Here is a 17,929-nt window from a genome sequence, read left to right on the forward strand (position 1 = left end):
ATTATATTGTGTGGGGGGCTCTATGGGGCATTATATTGTGTGGGGGGCTCTATGGGGCATTATATTGTGTGGGGGGCTCTATGGGGCATTATATTGTGTGGGGCTCTATGGGGCATTATATTGTGTGGGGGGCTCTATGGGGCATTATATTGTGTGGGGGGCTATATGGGGCATTATATTGTGTGGGGGGCTCTATGGGGCATTATATTGTGTGGGGCTCTATGGGGCATTATATTGTGTGGGGGGCTCTATGGGGCATTATATTGTGTGTGGGGCTCTATGGGGCATTATATTGTGTGGGGCTCTATGGGGCATTATATTGTGTGGGGGGCTCTATGGGGCATTATATTGTGTGGGGGGCTCTATGGGGCATTATATTGTGTGGGGGGCTCTATGGGGCATTATATTGTGTGGTGGGCTCTATGGGGCATTATATTGTGGTGGGCGCTATGGGGCATTATATTGTGGTGGGCTCTATGGGGCATTATATTGTGGTGGGCTCTATGGGGCATTATATTGTGGGGGGCTCTATGGGGCATTATATTGTGTGGTGGGCTCTATGGGGCATTATATTGTGTGGGGGGCTCTATGGGGCATTATATTGTGTGGGGGGCTCTATGGGGCATTATATTGTGTGGGGGGCTCTATGGGGCATTATATTGTGTGGGGCTCTATGGGGCATTATATTGTGTGGGGGGCTCTATGGGGCATTATATTGTGTGGGGGGCTCTATGGGGCATTATATTGTGTGGGGGGCTCTATGGGGCATTATATTGTGTGGGGCTCTATGGGGCATTATATTGTGTGGGGGGCTCTATGGGGCATTATATTGTGTGTGGGGCTCTATGGGGCATTATATTGTGTGGGGGGCTCTATGGGGCATTATATTGTGTGGGGGGGCTCTATGGGGCATTATATTGTGTGGGGCTCTATGGGGCATTATATTGTGGTGGGCTCTATGGGGCATTATATTGTGTGGGGCTCTATGGGGCATTATATTGTGTGGGGCTCTATGGGGCATTATATTGTGTGGTGGGCTTTATGGGGCATTATATTGTGTGGGGGGCTCTATGGGGCATTATATTGTGTGGGGGGCTCTATGGGGCATTATATTGTGTGGTGGGCTCTATGGGGCATTATATTGTGTGGGGCTCTATGGGGCATTATATTGTGTGGGGCTCTATGGGGCATTATACTGTGTGGTGGGCTCTATGGGGCATTATATTGTGTGGGGGGCTCTATGGGGCATTATATTGTGTGGGGCTCTATGGGGCATTATACTGTGTGGTGGGCTCTATGGGGCATTATACTGTGTGGGGGGCTCTATGGGGCATTATATTGTGTGGGGGGCTCTATGGGGCATTATATTGTGTGGGGGGCTCTATGGGGCATTATATTGTGTGGGGGGCTCTATGGGGCATTATATTGTGTGGTGGGCTCTATGGGGCATTATATTGTGTGGGGGACGACTATGGGGCATTATACTGTGTGGGGGGCTCTATGGGGCATTATACTGTGTGGTGGGCTCTATGGGGCATTATATTGTGTGGGCTGGACTGGGTGTGTATGGGCGGGGATTGGGCGTGGTTAGAGGCGTGGCTCTTTACTATAGTTGGGAGATATAGTCTAGTGCACCCCAATATTACTTCCCCAGCCTGCACCCCGTGTATAATATACATGTATAGTGAATGTATGTGACGTGTATGTAATCTGTATACAGCCCTGTCCAGTGCGCGCCCTACATTGTCCTGCACCCCTAAATGCACCCCGTGCCCCATAGATGAGACAATATATGACATGACGCTGTCCTGCCCGCTGTACCCGTCAGTTACTGAATGCATGATATGGGGGGGGGGTCAGTTATTATATAATATATCATGTACGCAGCACCTGCCCTACATGGACACAGAAGCCTCCGGGACCTGAAGAGTTAAGGTCTAGTTCACGGTCAACTCCCGCCATATACGAGCTCAGCGTCTCCGCCCACTCCGCGCATCCACCAATCAGCGCAGACTCACACCCATCAGGCGGCAAATCCCCGCTCGTCTTTTTAGTGGCTCGTCCTGCAGAGCCGCCAGTCAGTCACAGACAAGATGAAGGGACCCGAGTTCGTTGTGCTCAATACCGGGGCTAAGATGCCCATCCTCGGCCTGGGGACGTGGAAGGTGAGACTCCATGCTTCAACTTCCCCCTTCTATAGGGTTTCCCTTTAAATATGTACTTAACCCTTTATCGTCTGCATATCTGCCTCCTACTCCTATAGACTGTTACGTGTGCGACACAACTCTGGTCACATGATGCGACTTTTTATTACTACCCCTAGAAGTCAATGGAGAGGTGTCGTCGCTGTTCCGGTCGGCCACAATTTTCGCTTCCATTGCACAATCGTATCAAGTAGCAGGAAATCGTAGCGTTTAGTCGCGGCCACGCTGGCGACTTATTAAACTGCTGCTTAAAGGGGAACTTCACATAAATGTATTACCTGACTCGGCAACGGCAAAAAAAAGTAGTCGTGATCTTTAAAAAAAAATTTAGACCCGCCCCCCTCTCCAGAAAAGCTGCTGGTCACGTGATGTGCGAGCAGGTGAACCGCATTGCAATAATATGTGCCCCCAGCCCTAGAGAAATGGGTTATCCAGGAATAGACAAACATGGCTGGTTTCTTCCGACAACAGCGCCGCCCCTGTCCGCAGGTTGTGTGTGGTATTGCAGCTCTGCTCCATTCACTTCATTAGAGACTAGCTGCAATACCAAACACAACCTGCGGACAGGGGTGGCGCTGTTTTTGGAACAACGTAAGTGTACCTCCAATTCCGATCTGACATCCGGTATGGAGAGGCGCCGGGCGGTGCAGTTGCTAAGGCGACGATCGTGCTATCATTCTAGGACCTGCACACGATACTGTTGGTGTGTCGTGCAGTTGCCTTAGCAACTGTACCGCCTAGCGTCTCCACAATGGCCGATCGGAATTGGAGGTGCAAACAGCGCCACTCTGTCCATAGGTTGTGTCCGGTATTGCAGCTCAGTGAATGTAGTTGAGTTGTAATACCGCGAACAACCTGTGGACAGGGGAGGCGCTGTTTATGGAAGAAAGGGAACATGTCTTTCTAATCCTGGACAACCCCTTTAAGGTGGCGCCAACATGACGGTGAACAGGCAGGGGGCGCTGATGAGCGGAGCTGCGGTATATACACAGCGGGGAATGAGTGGGAGTTTTTTGCTATCAGGACATGCTGGGAGTTGTAGTTTTGCGGCAGGTTGGAGTTGACTGTTGGGTGTATTGCTCGTGTAATGCCAATATATTCCGAAGTTTTGCTTCAGTCTCTGCCCACAGGAGCTGACAATCTAATCTCCCGATCCCTCACCCCTGGGGCTAATTTAATAGGATTAATAGTTTTTGAATGGAAAACATTCAAATTCCCAATATAATAAGACGATTGTTCTCACACGCGTCGGGTCCGGTGACTGGATCTGGCGAGAGTTAATACGACTATGAATAGCGCGGTGACTATGTATAAATTATCGCGGCCGCAACAGCCCGAACACCACAATTTCCCTTTATGGCCCCTGTGGTCGTTTACCGCCGCAGCTATTGTAGTGGATGGGTTGTTTTTAGGCTCGACTATAGTTTTGCCCCGTCGGCCGCTGTCTGATGCCCGCCAGTCCCTGCAGGGACTCATCCAATCTCATCCACATGCTGCGTAAAAAAAATCCTGCCGAATCGCTGCTTTTCCGTTTTCGGGTCACCATTGAATTCAATAGGGATCTAAAGGCCGCAACAAATTTCAAATGGGTTTTTTTTTGTGAATAAAAAAAGTTCTTATACTTACCCCTGTTTTCTGTCGTCATGGTGACGCATCTGTTTTCGTTCAGGCCGGCCTCCTGGGATGACCTTTTATCCCATGTGACTGCTGCAGCCAATCACAAGCTGCAACGGTCACGTGGACTGCATTGTTTTCCCAGGAGGCCGGCCTGGACGAGAACAGAAGAAAATGTCGCTATAACAACAGAGTTCGGGGTAAAATATGGTGGGGTTTTTTTTTTTGGACGCTGGCAAGTCCACATCCGTCGTGCCCCTCTTGGAACAGATTGTTCAAATACCTTGTGATGAGGGGCCCACTTCCCCGGATCGACCTGTGCGACTGAGATAATCCGCAACCCAATTGTCGGCCCCGAGGAGAAGGCGCATGAACGTGAAGCTCCGCCTACTCCAGAATCTCTGCTTCCGCCATTGCCACCAAACTAAACTTTCTTTTCCACCAATTCCTGGACCGTGTTTTGTGGGTGAAATGTCATCCGAAAAATGCGGATCATATAAGAAAAAGTGCGTGGAAAACGATGATGTGACTTCCTGTCGTCGCTTGGCAACACTTCCGCAAAATTACGGCTGTCACACGGAGGGGTATCCGCAGTTTCCACCGGCCCATTGACTTCTATGGGCAAGTCCGTAGCGAATTTGAGGGCCGTAATAAGACACGTCCTGAGTTTCTGCGGCTCGTATTTGCGATCCTGTAAGGGACCGTGGTTCATCCCCCCCCTCCCCCAATGTCATAATTTGTAACTTTTCGGGGAAAAATCAGGAACCATTCAGTGTGACAAATATGTGGTGAAGGGTGTGGAGGCATTTTGGAAAGGGCTGAGTATATTTTCTTTCTCATAATCGGTCACACATGCTCCAACCCTGCCCTCTGGTCTGCGGGCCAAGTGCGCGGACAAGGGTGAGGGTGCCGGTAGTCGAGGAGAACCGGTGATATACGACTGCGACGAAGATCAAAAATGACGTCCGTCAGGCATCGCTGGTATCCGTGGTGCGGCGTGACTTCCGTTATAAACTGATGTGAACATAGACTAAGGCCCTGTTCACACTGAGTTTTTTTGAGGCAGATTTTGCTCTGCCTGCACGCCATTTGCGGCGCTTTTCGCTCACGCCCATTGAGCACCACAGGCAAAAACGCAGCGAAATGCGCTTTCTCTGCCTCCCATTGATGTCAATGGGAAGTCAGAGATGTAAACGCCCGGAGATGGGGCATGTCGCTTCATTTTCCCGCGAGCGTTTTTTTACTGCTCGCGGGAAAAATACTCCTCCGCCTCCCATTGAAATCAATGGAAGGCATTTTCTGACGTTTTTTGGCGTGTTTTCCGACGTGGTTTCTGTGTTAAACTCAGTGAGAACTGACCCTTAAAGTTTTTTTTTTTCTCCAGAACCGTTTGTGCTTTTCCGTATTTTGATCCCATGACCAGTATTGTGTGTGTGTGTGTGTGTGTGTGTGTATATAGATAGCGAGCGCGCGCTACTTCCACTCCGGACCTGGTGCTGACCACTCAGGACGACTTCCTCTCAGTGCTGAGGAATGAACGACGACTGAAATGTAGATTCTATTTTTTTTTATTTTTAATATATTTTTTTTTGGGCCATTTTGCAATCCAAAAAGTTGGGCACAAGCATCAGATCTCTAGACTCGTTGGTTCTTCGGCTACAGGGATTTACCCGGCCCCGTTGTAGGGAATTACCGAGGACTGCGAGGGCAACTTTTTGCGTTTCCTTACACTATAGGAGGAGAATTTGACTTTTTGCACAGAGTGGGGAAAAAAAAAGGCCCATAAATCTGTCCTGGGTGTAGAAAAGCACCTGGAATGACCTTCCCTCTTCACCCGTCCCTGTTCTCGCTTTATTTACGTCTCCTGCACATGACCATAGTTTTCTTGTCCGTGTGCGATCCACATTTTTGCGGACCTGTTCGTTTCTATGGAGCCAATCACGCGACCGCGAGGTTCACAGATCCATGCGGGGGCCGCCCGTGCGGGCCGCAGAAACTCCACATTCGTCGTTTTACAGTCCGGATTTGCGACTTGACAAACTGGTGACGTCGACCCCTCTGCAGCGCGCGCCGGGCCGATCGTGTCGTGGGACCTCGGAGATGAAGTTGGGTAAAGCAGTGTAGGGGTGGGTGGGGGCTTGGGGCAGCCTTCCTTTGATCCATGATAAGGACCCCGCAGGTCACGGCGCAGGATCGGATGGAGCGTTCAGTATCTGACGCTAATGAGAGATTTACTGTGGAACAAATTGGCTGATTTCTTGGCAAATAAAAATGTAATCATTGTGGGATGTGCGAATTCTCGCCCCACCAAAAAGTCTAGGAGATGAAGAAAAAAATAAATATTTTCCATCGGCTGTGGGGAGTGCGCGATTTCACTCATGTTCTTTGACATGGGGAAAGATAAATCAGATCAATACCCGGCTACTGTTTATAATGTGCCGTGGTCCAACTGGGTGGAGCAGGAGAACACGGAGCTCTTTGTCATCTCCGCCAACGCTTGATATCCCCGATCCCCGGGCCGCTGTATGGAGAACACGATGTCCTGTCTATAGAGAATCTCCAGGGCCACCGTGCAATGTATCGTATGGGGCAGAGGGACCTGTAGGCTCTCCGGCCTGGGTGTGACCGCTACCTCTGCGCCCTCTGGTCGGTAGGGGGGACCTTATGATTCATCCCAGTGTCGGGCCCCGCAACTTTATTATTCATTTACTGACAGTCTTGTAACCTATGGACTGTCAGCCCTATTGTAATTTACTTACAGCTCCATAAAACCATGACCTGTCGGGCGTTGTTCACATGTACTTTATACCTACCAGGGGCCCCACAGCGAACGTCAAAAGGACAGAAGGTTCTGGGGTTTATTTCCACCCCTCACGTGGGTCCCATAGCAGCAGCGTGGTCTGCCTCTGGTACTCCCGTAACCCACCAAACCAACAGTCTCCAGTACTCCCTTACATACATAGCTGATGTGAGCAGCCCCCCAGTAGTCGCAGCAGAGCCTCCTCTCGTACTTGTCTCTGCAAACAGTGACGCTCTATGGCAGCCACTGCTTCCTCTGCCAGGCTGGAGTCATCTCTAACCGCACCTCTCATGGGTGTTCGTGGTGCTGTCAGTGACTGCATTCACCACTGGGTGTAAGGACCTGGCATGATGCACTATGGGTAATGTGAGCTGCATGTTCTGAGGCTGTAACTGAACCACAGCAGATCCCCCTCCGTTTCTGCCAGGCTGGGTCTTTTTTGATCTTTTATTCCGTTACCTTTATATCGAGCTTCTCCAATGTTGTGTCTGATTTGTATTTGCTGCATCGTTATTATTCGTCGTCTTCTTCTTTTTATTATATCCTCCTACAGTCTGAGCCTGGAAAAGTGACAGCGGCCGTGACAAAAGCCTTAGATGTCGGGTACAGGCACCTGGACTGCGCTTTCGTCTATCAGAATGAGAATGAGGTCGGGGAAGGCATCCAGCAGAAGATCAAGGAAGGAGTGCTGAAGAGAGAGGAGCTGTTTGTCACTAGCAAGGTGAGAAGTTACTCTACAGATAGTCAGGGCTGCTCAATAACTTTTAGTTTAGACACTGGGGTTGTCCGGGAGTAGAAAAAAGGAGGGGCTGCCCCTCCTCCCCTGAAACGGCGCCACTCTTGTCTATGTGGTGGTGTCTGGTATTGCAGTTCAGCCCCGTTCTAGTGAATAAAGCAGAGCTGCAATACCAGGCGTGACCACTTGGACAATAATGGCGCTGTTTGTGGAGGGAAAGAAAGTAGACCCTCTTGAGTAAATTGCACAGTAAATAAAGAAGGGGAAAAACAGGATCTGAACGATGGCCGGGGAACGGAGCATAATCTACGTGATCATACGGCAAAGTTTGTCTATGGGTGCGATTGTACTGTGGCAGAGATTTCCTAAAATGTTTTCTGTTTAAAAAAAAAAATGGCTGCCAATCACGCGCAAAGGAAAATAAGTGATTTGATTTTTTTAGCTGTGGTCAACATTTCATGAAAAGTCTATGGTGAGGGGAGCCTGCGAAAAAACTCTTGCCTCCCTGAAGCTCGATTATTTGGACCTCTACCTAATTCATTGGCCAACAGGATTTAAGGTACGATGGTGAGGGGGGGGGGCGCTGTCTGGTTCTGAACTTATAACTTTACATACAAATACATCGGGAAGTTCCTTTAATCCAGCATCAAGACCTGATAGACAGGGTTGACCTTAGATTGGATGGCGCCCTGTGTGGTACCGTCTATTGTGCCAGGTCATCAAATATTCTAGGTTATCAGATTGTCCTTCAAAAATAAATTTTAAAAAAATCACTTGAAGACGAGAACATTCAGGACGGTGTGACTCCAATTTCATTTTCGAGCCCAAAGTTCTGGGCCGAGTATATCCTGATAGAAGTCAGAGCTCCAAATCCCTGTATAGATATAGCATTAAATTTTATCTCCCTGCAGCCGCCACTAGGGGGAGCTTAGAAGGGTGACTGCAGACTGAGTTCAATGGGATCTGTATAAATCGTATACAGTGAGCTCCCCCTACTGGTGACTGAAGGCAGACAGAATTGTATCATGTAGGAGACTTGGAGCTCCGTATCAGAAAAAGAGCTCCGAACCCGGTAAAGATCATTTAGGAAATTAATCTGCATAGAATTTTGACCCCAAAAATGAGACCATGTTCATAGTTGGGGGTGTTATGACTCGTGACTCAATGACCTTTTATTGATCTGCGATTATTTCTTTGGCAGGCTGGAGATGCGTTCTTCCCCACTGATGAGCAGGGGCTGGTGATACCCAGTGACACTCATTTCTTGAATACATGGGCGGTAGGTCTACAGCGCGGTACAATTCTTTCTCTTTAGGGCTGAACAGTATCCATGTTTTCTTAGAGAGAACCTGCCACCCCCTCCTGACATCGACAACCTGTCTGTCTTGGTAGATACTCATATTCCCCATGAAATAAGAATTCTGGATTGTACCGTTCCTCTGTTAGTCCTCTTGGAAATGCATGAATAAATTGATAACTGGGTACTACATTCCTCTTGTCAGGGTGTGGCCCTACAGTTTCACACGGTCTAATCCGTACAGTCAGTCCGTGAAGTGTCCCTACTAACAAGGGGAACGGTAACACCCAATTGTCACTTTAGTCATACATTTCCAAGAGGAAAGGCACAACCCAGATTTCTAAGAAAAGACGCTCCACAATTGTTTTATGGGGAATAGAAAAAGTATTAGAGACTCTGTCACCACATTATAAGTGCCCTGTCTCCTAGATAATGTGATCGGCGCTGTAATGTAGGTGACCGCAGTGCTTTTTATTTAGAAAAACGATCTGTTTTTACAACGTTAGGAGCGATTTTAGATTTATGCTAATGAGCTTTCTTAATGCCCAACTGGACGTGTTTTTAACTTTAGACCAAGTGGGCGTTGTACAGAGGAGTGTATGACGCTGACCAATCAGTGACCAATCAGCATCATGCACTCCTCTCCATTCATTTACACTGCACTAGCGATATAGATATATCACTATGTGCAGCCTCATACACAAGCCCTAACATTACTACAGTGTCCTGACAATGAATATACATCACTACCAGCCAGGACGTCATGTGTACTCACAATCCTGACACTTCTGTAGCGTCTCTGTGAGATTTCCAGCAAGGCAAACGTAATCTCGTTTTAAATGACAGTTTACATCGTAATCTCGCGAGATTACGTTTGCCTTGCTGGAAATCTCACAGAAAAGATTCAGAAGTGTCAGGATTGTGAATAGACATCACGTCCAGGCTGGAGGTGATGTATATTCATTATCAGGACACTGTAGTAATGTTAGGGTTTGTGTATGAGGCTGCACATATAGATATATTACTATCGCTAGTGCAGTGTAAATGAATGGAGAGAAGTGTATGATGCTGATTGGTCACTGATTGGTCAGCGTCATACACTCTGTACAACACCCACTTGGTCTAAAGTAAAAACACGCCCAGTTGGGCATTAAGAAACTCATTAGCATAAATCTAAGAATCGCTCAAAGTGGTAAAAATAGATCGTTTTTCTAAATAAAAAGCATTACTGTCACCTACATTACAGCGCCGATCACCTTATATAGGAGACAGGGCACTTATAATGTGGTGACAGAGACTCTTTAAGCCAGACATGTCAGGAGAGCTCTTTATATCGTTATTCCTGTCGCAAAAAGTTATGGCCCTTTGACTGACTTTTGCCTGCACGGCGGCGCTCACGGCCACTCTCAGAGGTCTGACCCACACCGATGGCCGGCCAAACTTTTTCCCTGTATTGGCCGCTGCAGTGGAAATCTATTAATACATGGCAGCCAATGGGGTGACTGGTTGTCCATGTAATGTATACGGGAGGGGGGACTGGAGCGGTCCTACGTGTTGCCATTCTTTGCAGTTTGAGCTGTATACACTGGGCTGTGGATTTATAACTTTACACCCTGCCTGTGGAATATACTTTTAATGTATTTATTTTTTCCTGTCCTCAGGGTATGGAGGAACTCGTGGATGCCGGATTGGTGAAAGCTATAGGGATCTCCAACTTTAACCGCAGCCAAATAGAGCAGCTGCTGAACAAGCCGGGACTGAAGTACAAACCAGCGGTCAATCAGGTCGGGACTGTTTCTTACACTACAGAAATGTATGCTGAATACACAAGAGAAAAATGGAGCGCCCACATGGGGTTAATGTCCTGATCCCTTCCATTTTTGACTGACTGGGCGGGGCTTGGTCTCCTCTAGGGGAAGGGCTCCTGCTGCAGCCAGTGCCTTTCAGACAAAGACTAGTGTGATCTGCGATTTGAGAAATGGGGGGGGGGGGTGATTTTTCTGGGACACTGCAGTGTGAGGAAAGCGAGGATAATCCTGAAGGCCTTCTATGCCGCTACAAATGTATCGGTCTCCACGGTAACAGACTACAAACAAACCCTGTGTAGCCTGGTCCTGCAGTCATTCTCTTACAATTGGAGGTACAGTAAGTAGGTGACAAATAGAAGGAAGTATGATGCAGGTTTTGGCTACACAGGGTTTTGTAGTCTGTTACCATGGACGCACATCGGTTGGCATAGGTGCTGTCTGTTTGTTTTTTTGTTTTGCTTTTTTTTTTTTTTTCTCCAGACTATGTGCACAAGAATACAAGGGAGGAATTCATTATTTTCAGTGTGTTCTACACTTTTTGGTCAGAGCGAGGTACCTCTGACCAGTGTGATGCTCGAGGCAGGAAAATGTAGTTGTATAATCGAGCAGCGACCCGTCCGCTTTGTTCTTTTACAGTCTGATTAACGTCTCATAATTTTGTATTCCAGTTTGAATGTCACCCGTACTTGACTCAGAACAAACTTGTTGAGTATTGTCAATCTAAAGACATCGCTGTGACCGCGTACAGTCCCCTGGGGTCACCGGACCGGCCTTGGTTAGTAAATTTAAAAATCTCTCTACTCTGGTTTATAAAGGGGGAGGGGGGTCCTAAACGGGAAATCTCTATCTCTGTCTCATTACACTTACGGCTATAACATTCAGTGATGCTACTGTGTCGCCATTACTATAAGAACTAGTCTGAGCGTTGGTCGGATAAACACCTGATTTGTTATGGCTGCTCTGGTGTGCAAAAGATTACACAATCAGGAAACTGGTATCCAACAGCAGCAGTTTGGACCCAGGTTGTGTTTGTGATCTGTATCTGCTGGATCTACAGCTGCCACTAGGGGGAGCTCTGTGCATTAGATGTATACAGTGAACTAAAAACTACAGAACAGTTTGCAATAAGCTCCCCCTAGTGGTGGATGCAGGCACACTGAATTTTCTCATACTTTCCCTGTTCTCAGACCCGCAAGATAGGCGTGGGGACCCTCTTAAGATCTGGTCTGTACATGCCATATGAATAGTGCCAGCTGCCTCTCATTGTGCCCTCTCTACCAGTCAGTGTGAAGTGGGCTCACAGGTCCAAATTGCTGTGCAAATTCATTTTATGTACTTTTATTGTGGTCAGAGTTTAGATTTTCTGGTACAGAGCTCCAAATCCCCTGTATTGATATTCGATACATGATAAAATTCTGGCTTCCGATAGTCGCCAATAGGGGGAGCTTAATGCCGAAAGCAGACGTGGTATTCAACAGGGGCTGTATAAATTTCTATGCAGCCAGTAATGCTTGTGAATGTGGTCGCATCGCTACCCAGAACGTGACGACAATCGCATGAACTGTTCTATGCAGGAGATTTGGAGCTGTGGATCAGACAAGTGGAGCTGTGACCGCTATAAAGCTCAAACCGTCGGACCTAAAAACTGCATGATGTAAAAAGACGGAGATTCAGCTTTAAAGTCTAGCTAAACTTTTGACAAACTTCTGACATGTCATAGTGACATGTCAGAAGTTTGGATCGGTGGGGGTCCGAGCACTCAGACCCCCACCAATCACTAGAACGGGCGTCCCGAACATCCCTGTTCTTACTACTTGTCCGCCGCTCCATTCAATGTCGCCGCCACTAGGGGTCGTGCAGTAATGAGAAACAGGGTTTGGGACCCCTGTTCTTGCGCTCGGTGGGGATCCCAACGAATAGTATTTATCACCTACCCTGTGGATTGTTTTTGATTTCGGGAACACCCCTTTAAGTAATCGAACAACAGTCACCTGCCATCTCTACCAACTACTGCGATCCCTCAACAAACAATGGTCTCCCGTAACCAATTAACATTGTATGTTGAATCCATCGCAAGTTGATGCAAACGTAAGTCGGGGGCCGACTGTATAACAACCTGTAATGTTTGGACTTTACCTTTTACACGTTTCCTTATTTTAGGGCCAAACCAGAGGACCCTTCCCTTCTAGAAGAACCTAAAATCAAAGCCGTTGCTACCAGGCATAAGAAAACAGCTGCCCAGGTAAGAGGGAAAGTATTGGTGTGTCTATACATTTCTGGGGCAGTGCCCATAAAACCTTGAGTTTAGGGTTTCCACGTGTCGATCGCTGTAGCGGCAATGCTGTTCTGGGTTCGGTGCCCAACATGGTTGTTACTAAAATATATCGTTTAGACAAAACTGCTCTTTCATGTTTATTACTGAGAAGTGTTACTAAGGACACATATAACATGCGAGTTACAATTTATTCCAACAGGTCCTGATCCGCTACCCGATTCAGAGGAATATTGTTGTCATCCCGAAGTCCGTGACCGCTGCTCGTATTGAAGAGAACTTTCAGGTATAAATCTGTTACAAAACAATGGATATCGATCTCCGCTAAGCTTTTAGCAAACTTGTTATCAAAACACCTCCCTGACTGCTTCTAATCACAACCGGCAGAATAGTGAGTGCAGCTCTGGAGTATAATACAGGATGTAACTCAGGATCAGTACAGGATAAGTAATGTATGTACACAGTGACTCCACCAGCAGAATAGTGAGTGCAGCTCTGGAGTATAATACAGGATATAACTCAGGATCAGTACAGGATAAGTAATGTAATGTATGTACACAGTGACCCCACCAGCAGAATAGTGAGTGCAGCTCTGGAGTATAATACAGGATGTAACTCAGGATCAGAACAGGATAAGTAATGTAATGTATGTACACAGTGACTCCACCAGCAGAATAGGGAGTACAGCTCTGGAGTATAATACGGGATGTAACTCAGGATCAGTACAGGATAAGTAATGTATGTACACAGTGACTCCACCAGCAGAATAGTGAGTGCAGCTCTGGAGTATAATACAGGATGTAACTCAGGATCAGTACAGGATAAGTAATGTATGTACACAGTGACTCCACCAGCAGAATAGTGAGTGCAGCTCTGGAGTATAATACAGGATGTAACTCAGGATCAGTACAGGATTAGTAATGTAATGTATGTACATAGTGACCACCAGCAGAATAGTGAGTGCAGCTCTGGAGTATAATACAGGATGTAACTCAGGATCAGTACAGGATAAGTAATGTAATGTATGTACACAGTGACTCCACCAGCAGAATAGTGAGTGCAGCTCTGGGGTATAATACAGGATGTAACTCAGGATCAGTACAGGATAAGTAATGTATGTACACAGTGACTCCACCAGCAGAATAGTGAGTGCAGCTCTGGGGTATAATACAGGATGTAACTCTGGTGTAGTACAAGATAAATGTTGTCCTCCCACTGTAGACTGAGTTTTGGGATTTTGTGCTTTCTAGGTGTTTGACTTTGAATTGACCCCAGAAGATATGAAAGATATATCCAGCTTTGATCGGTCCTGGAGGGTTTGTGCCTTAACCTCGTAAGTATAACTAAAAATAAGCACTGATTCTAAGCAGACTTGTGTTTCACAGACATACACTAACACGCTATCCGGGTGTCTTACATACACTATCCCCTCCTTGGCAGTTGTCTCGTTTACACTTTTACTTCTCTTATGGCATGTAAATGAAAAAAAATGAATTCTGTTGCCCAGGGGTGAATACACGCAGCAGAGGGCACGGTGTGGGGGGCTCCTCCGCTTCTGCCAGAGCGGCCTCCCTTATTATTTAGCGGCAGTGTATGTTGGTCAGAGGGGGTGAGGTTCTCTGACTCGGTTGCATACACAGGTTTCTGTGGATTTGCTGCCTGACCGCACCGTATGAGTATTGTTAGGCAGTGTCATTATTTACCCGTTTGTCTCAAATAACCTCCACTGTTCTGCGGCTGGACCGCCACTCTGCGGACAGGAGAGCCGGGAAAGAGCATCTTGGCCAGTCAGATGCCATCTCTCTATTCCATTAGGTGGAAATCCCCCTTGAAGGGAGTCTCTCATATTCCAGCCTTGTATGTTTCATTAAATGTAGGTCTGTCGAAGAGAAATGTTGTAGATGTTTATTTGTACAACCTTCCCTGTGGCAGCCGTGTTAAAGGGGGTTTCCAATCCCTAAAAATGTGTGACCCCCGACCTATTGGTCAGACTCCCGGGATCCCTGCCGATCAGCTGTTTTGAAGGGGGTGCAGAGCTCATACGAGTGCTGCTTCACCTTCATGTCTACTTGCTCGTTGTGAATCGTTGACACACAGTGGTGATTCACAGTATTGCAGCCTTAACTCAATTTCAATACAATTAAAGGGAATGTGTCGCTAGAATTTTTTATTTTTTTTACTTAAACAGTTAGTGTATGATTAAACATAGTTCTAATTTTTTCACGAGTCAGGAAATATTATAAATTAGATTCTAATTTATAACATTTCCCAGTGCTGGTCACTAGATGGAGCAATTCCCAAAATTGCATGTGGTAAAGCAACCACATTGCTTTATGCTGCAAAATTTGAGAAAGCTCACTCGCTCTAGTGAGCTCACAGAATCCCCCCCTCCTTTATCTTGGCTAGTGCCGGGAGAAACGAGGGGATTGAACGGTCAAACCTCCTACACTGTGTGTCGCCATTTTTTGAGCTAACACACAGTGTAGTAGGTTTACATACAGTAGTAATCACACAGTAAAACACGTACATACACAGAAATCACTTACCTGCTCCCTCCGGTCCGTTTGCTCCCTCCGCTCCAAGTGCACAAGTCCGGAAGCCGCGACCGGAAGTAGTAATCTTACTGTCCGGCCGTGGCTTCCGGTCCACAAGAAAATGGCGCCGAACGTTGCTCGGCCGAAGACCTTCAATTTGGACTGTGTGGGAGCGGAGCATGCGCCGTTCCCACACAGACGGCGTACAACATAGTGGATGGAACGGGTCCCGTTCGCATTCACTATGGGGCTGTATGTGCCGTATTCCTTGTCTGTATGTGTCGTTAATCGACACATACAGAGATGGAAAAAAAATGTGCAGCCCCCATAGAGAAGAAAAAGTTAAAAGATAAAAAGTAAAACACAAACACACAAAGCATTTTTTAATAAAACACTAAAAGCAAATTGATATAAAAATTTTTTTGCCGCGACTCGTCCTTTAAGTGAATGGGAGAACGGTCAGAAAAGTGTCCATGCACTACTACAATATTCTAGAAGAGATTGAGTACAGCGCCTCACAGAAAAGGGCAGGGGAGCCGCAGGCAGAGTAGTATGTAGTGTTACGATCTTGCCTTTATCTAGTCCTCCAGCAATGCAATAGAGCTGAAGTGAAATCTTACCTCTGTTAATTAGGCGACTCTGAACTGTGTCCCAGTCTACACAGCAAAGCTGTAAAGTGAGCTGCAAAACAGAAATATCGGCCTATCGTGCGTGTTCCATTTCCCATTATAAAGTGGAACGTTTTTAAGATCGTAGCAAAAAAAGTTTCTTAGAACAACAAACCTGATCTGAATGTGGTTTCTGGTAAAACATTCCCTTGATCATGTGACTGAAGGTTTCACCTGTGATCGGAAATAATAAAACTTCTCTTTTTCCACAGAGCCAAAAAGCACAAGGATTATCCGTTTGACGCCGAGTTCTGAGGCAGCGCTTCACCTGTTAACCCTACGGTTGTGTTCGGTCATTTTTGACATTTCTAGTATTCGGTTAGACAGTACGTTTTTTTTTAATTGATATTAGTTTATCCTTCGGCTGTATAAGGATCTTTCCTGTTCCTCCACACTCCGATAACCGGTGCGCCAGTTCAGCTTTTCTTTGTACTGTAATATGCACAATAAACCAGTGTTCTGAATGTGTCTGCTCTTTTCTAACTGGTTTCAGATAAGAGTATAAACACAATCATAAAACTTTCTGAGACTCAAATACATCACCTGTACTGATCCTGAGTTACATCCTGTATTATACCCCAGAGCTGCACTCACTATTCTGCTGGTGGAGTCACTGTGTACATACATTACTTATCCTGTACTGGTCCTGAGTTACATCCTGTATTATACTCCAGAGCTGTACTCACTATTCTGCTGGTGGAGTCACTGTGTACATACATTACATTACTTATCCTGTACTGATCCTGAGTTACATCCTGTATTATACTCCAGAGCTGCACTCACTATTCTGCTGGTGGAGTCACTGTGTACATACATTACATTACTTATACTGTACTGATCCTGAGTTATATCCTGTATTATACCCCAGAGCTGCACTCACTATTCTGCTGGTGGAGTCACTGTGTACATACATTACTCATCCTGTACTGATCCTGAGTTATATCCTGTATTATACCCCAGAGCTGCACTCACTATTCTGCTGGTGGAGTCACTGTGTACATACATTACTTATCCTGTACTGGTCCTGAGTTACATCCTGTATTATACTCCAGAGCTGTACTCACTATTCTGCTGGTGGAGTCACTGTGTACATACATTACATTACTTATCCTGTACTGATCCTGAGTTATATCCTGTATTATACTCCAGAGATGCACTCACTATTCTGCTAATTATTGGAAACGGACAGCAAGATCCAGGGTAGTCTACACTAGGACTTGGCATTGTACTCATAATACGTGTAGGAAGAGAAAGGAGACTATTACAATGCTTAGAGTGAAGACTACCCTGGAACTTGCTGTCAGCTTCCACTAACTAACATAACAGGGAGTGCAGCTCTGGAGTATAATACAGGATGTAACTCCGGACCAGTACAGGATAAGTAATGTAATGTATGTACACAGTGACTCCACCAGCAGAATAGTGAGTGCAGCTCTGGGGTGTAATACAGGATGTAACTCCGGACCAGTACAGGATAAGTAATGTAATGTATGTACACAGTGACTCCACCAGCAGAATAGTGAGTGCAGCTCTGGAGTATAATACAGGATGTAACTCAGGATCAGTAATGTAATGTATGTACACAGTGACTCCACCAGCAGAAGACTGTCAGACAGGATGAGGGTTCAGCAATTCTCAATGAGCAGCAGTTCTGTGGGTGAGGACGTCCTGTTGACTGAGGAGAATGGAGCTGCTGGTACGGTCTGACACGGCTCCTCGCTGATCTCCGCATAGGAAAGGAGGAAATCTGTTTACAGACCAAAAACCCTGCTGTGTGAGTCTCCGTGTTACCTCCTATGCAGAAAAGCATCTCTGAATTAGTCTCTTGGATAGACTGAAGTGTCTGTTCACATCCAAACGGCTGAAAATACAGAATTGGTTTCAAGGGAAAACGGCTCCTGATTTTCAGATGTTTTTTAAACCGCTCGCGTGTTTCACGGCAGTTTTTGGATCCGTTTTCAATAGTCTATGAAAAGCAGCTCCAAAAACGCCCCCA

General features: G+C 46.5%; 1 protein-coding gene across 1 annotated transcript; it reads left to right on the forward strand.

Moving 5' to 3' along the window:
- The first annotated feature begins 2,033 nt into the window (after window positions 1-2,033).
- LOC142748654 (aldo-keto reductase family 1 member B1-like) lies at window positions 2,034-16,397 on the forward strand. The gene is made up of 10 exons (XM_075855808.1): window positions 2,034-2,165; window positions 7,172-7,339; window positions 7,797-7,913; window positions 8,556-8,633; window positions 10,313-10,435; window positions 11,128-11,234; window positions 12,620-12,701; window positions 12,934-13,017; window positions 13,982-14,064; window positions 16,146-16,397. Exons 1-10 carry the CDS (start codon window positions 2,094-2,096, stop codon window positions 16,186-16,188), a joined length of 957 nt encoding a protein of 318 aa, XP_075711923.1. The 5' UTR covers window positions 2,034-2,093; the 3' UTR covers window positions 16,189-16,397.
- Window positions 16,398-17,929: the final 1,532 nt, after the last annotated feature.

The sequence above is a fragment of the Rhinoderma darwinii genome, chromosome 3 (assembly GCF_050947455.1).
Source record: "Rhinoderma darwinii isolate aRhiDar2 chromosome 3, aRhiDar2.hap1, whole genome shotgun sequence".
In the NCBI taxonomy this organism is placed as follows: Eukaryota; Metazoa; Chordata; class Amphibia; order Anura; family Rhinodermatidae; genus Rhinoderma; species Rhinoderma darwinii.

Coding starts and splice junctions, on each gene's coding strand:
- LOC142748654 (XM_075855808.1), top strand. CDS start 2,094: ATGAAGGGACCCGAGTTCGTTGTGCTCAATACCGGGGCTAAGATGCCC. Junction 7,914..8,555: donor ATTGGCCAACAGGATTTAAG/GTACGATGGTGA, acceptor TTTCTTTGGCAG/GCTGGAGATGCGTTCTTCCC. Junction 10,436..11,127: donor ACAAACCAGCGGTCAATCAG/GTCGGGACTGTT, acceptor TTTGTATTCCAG/TTTGAATGTCACCCGTACTT.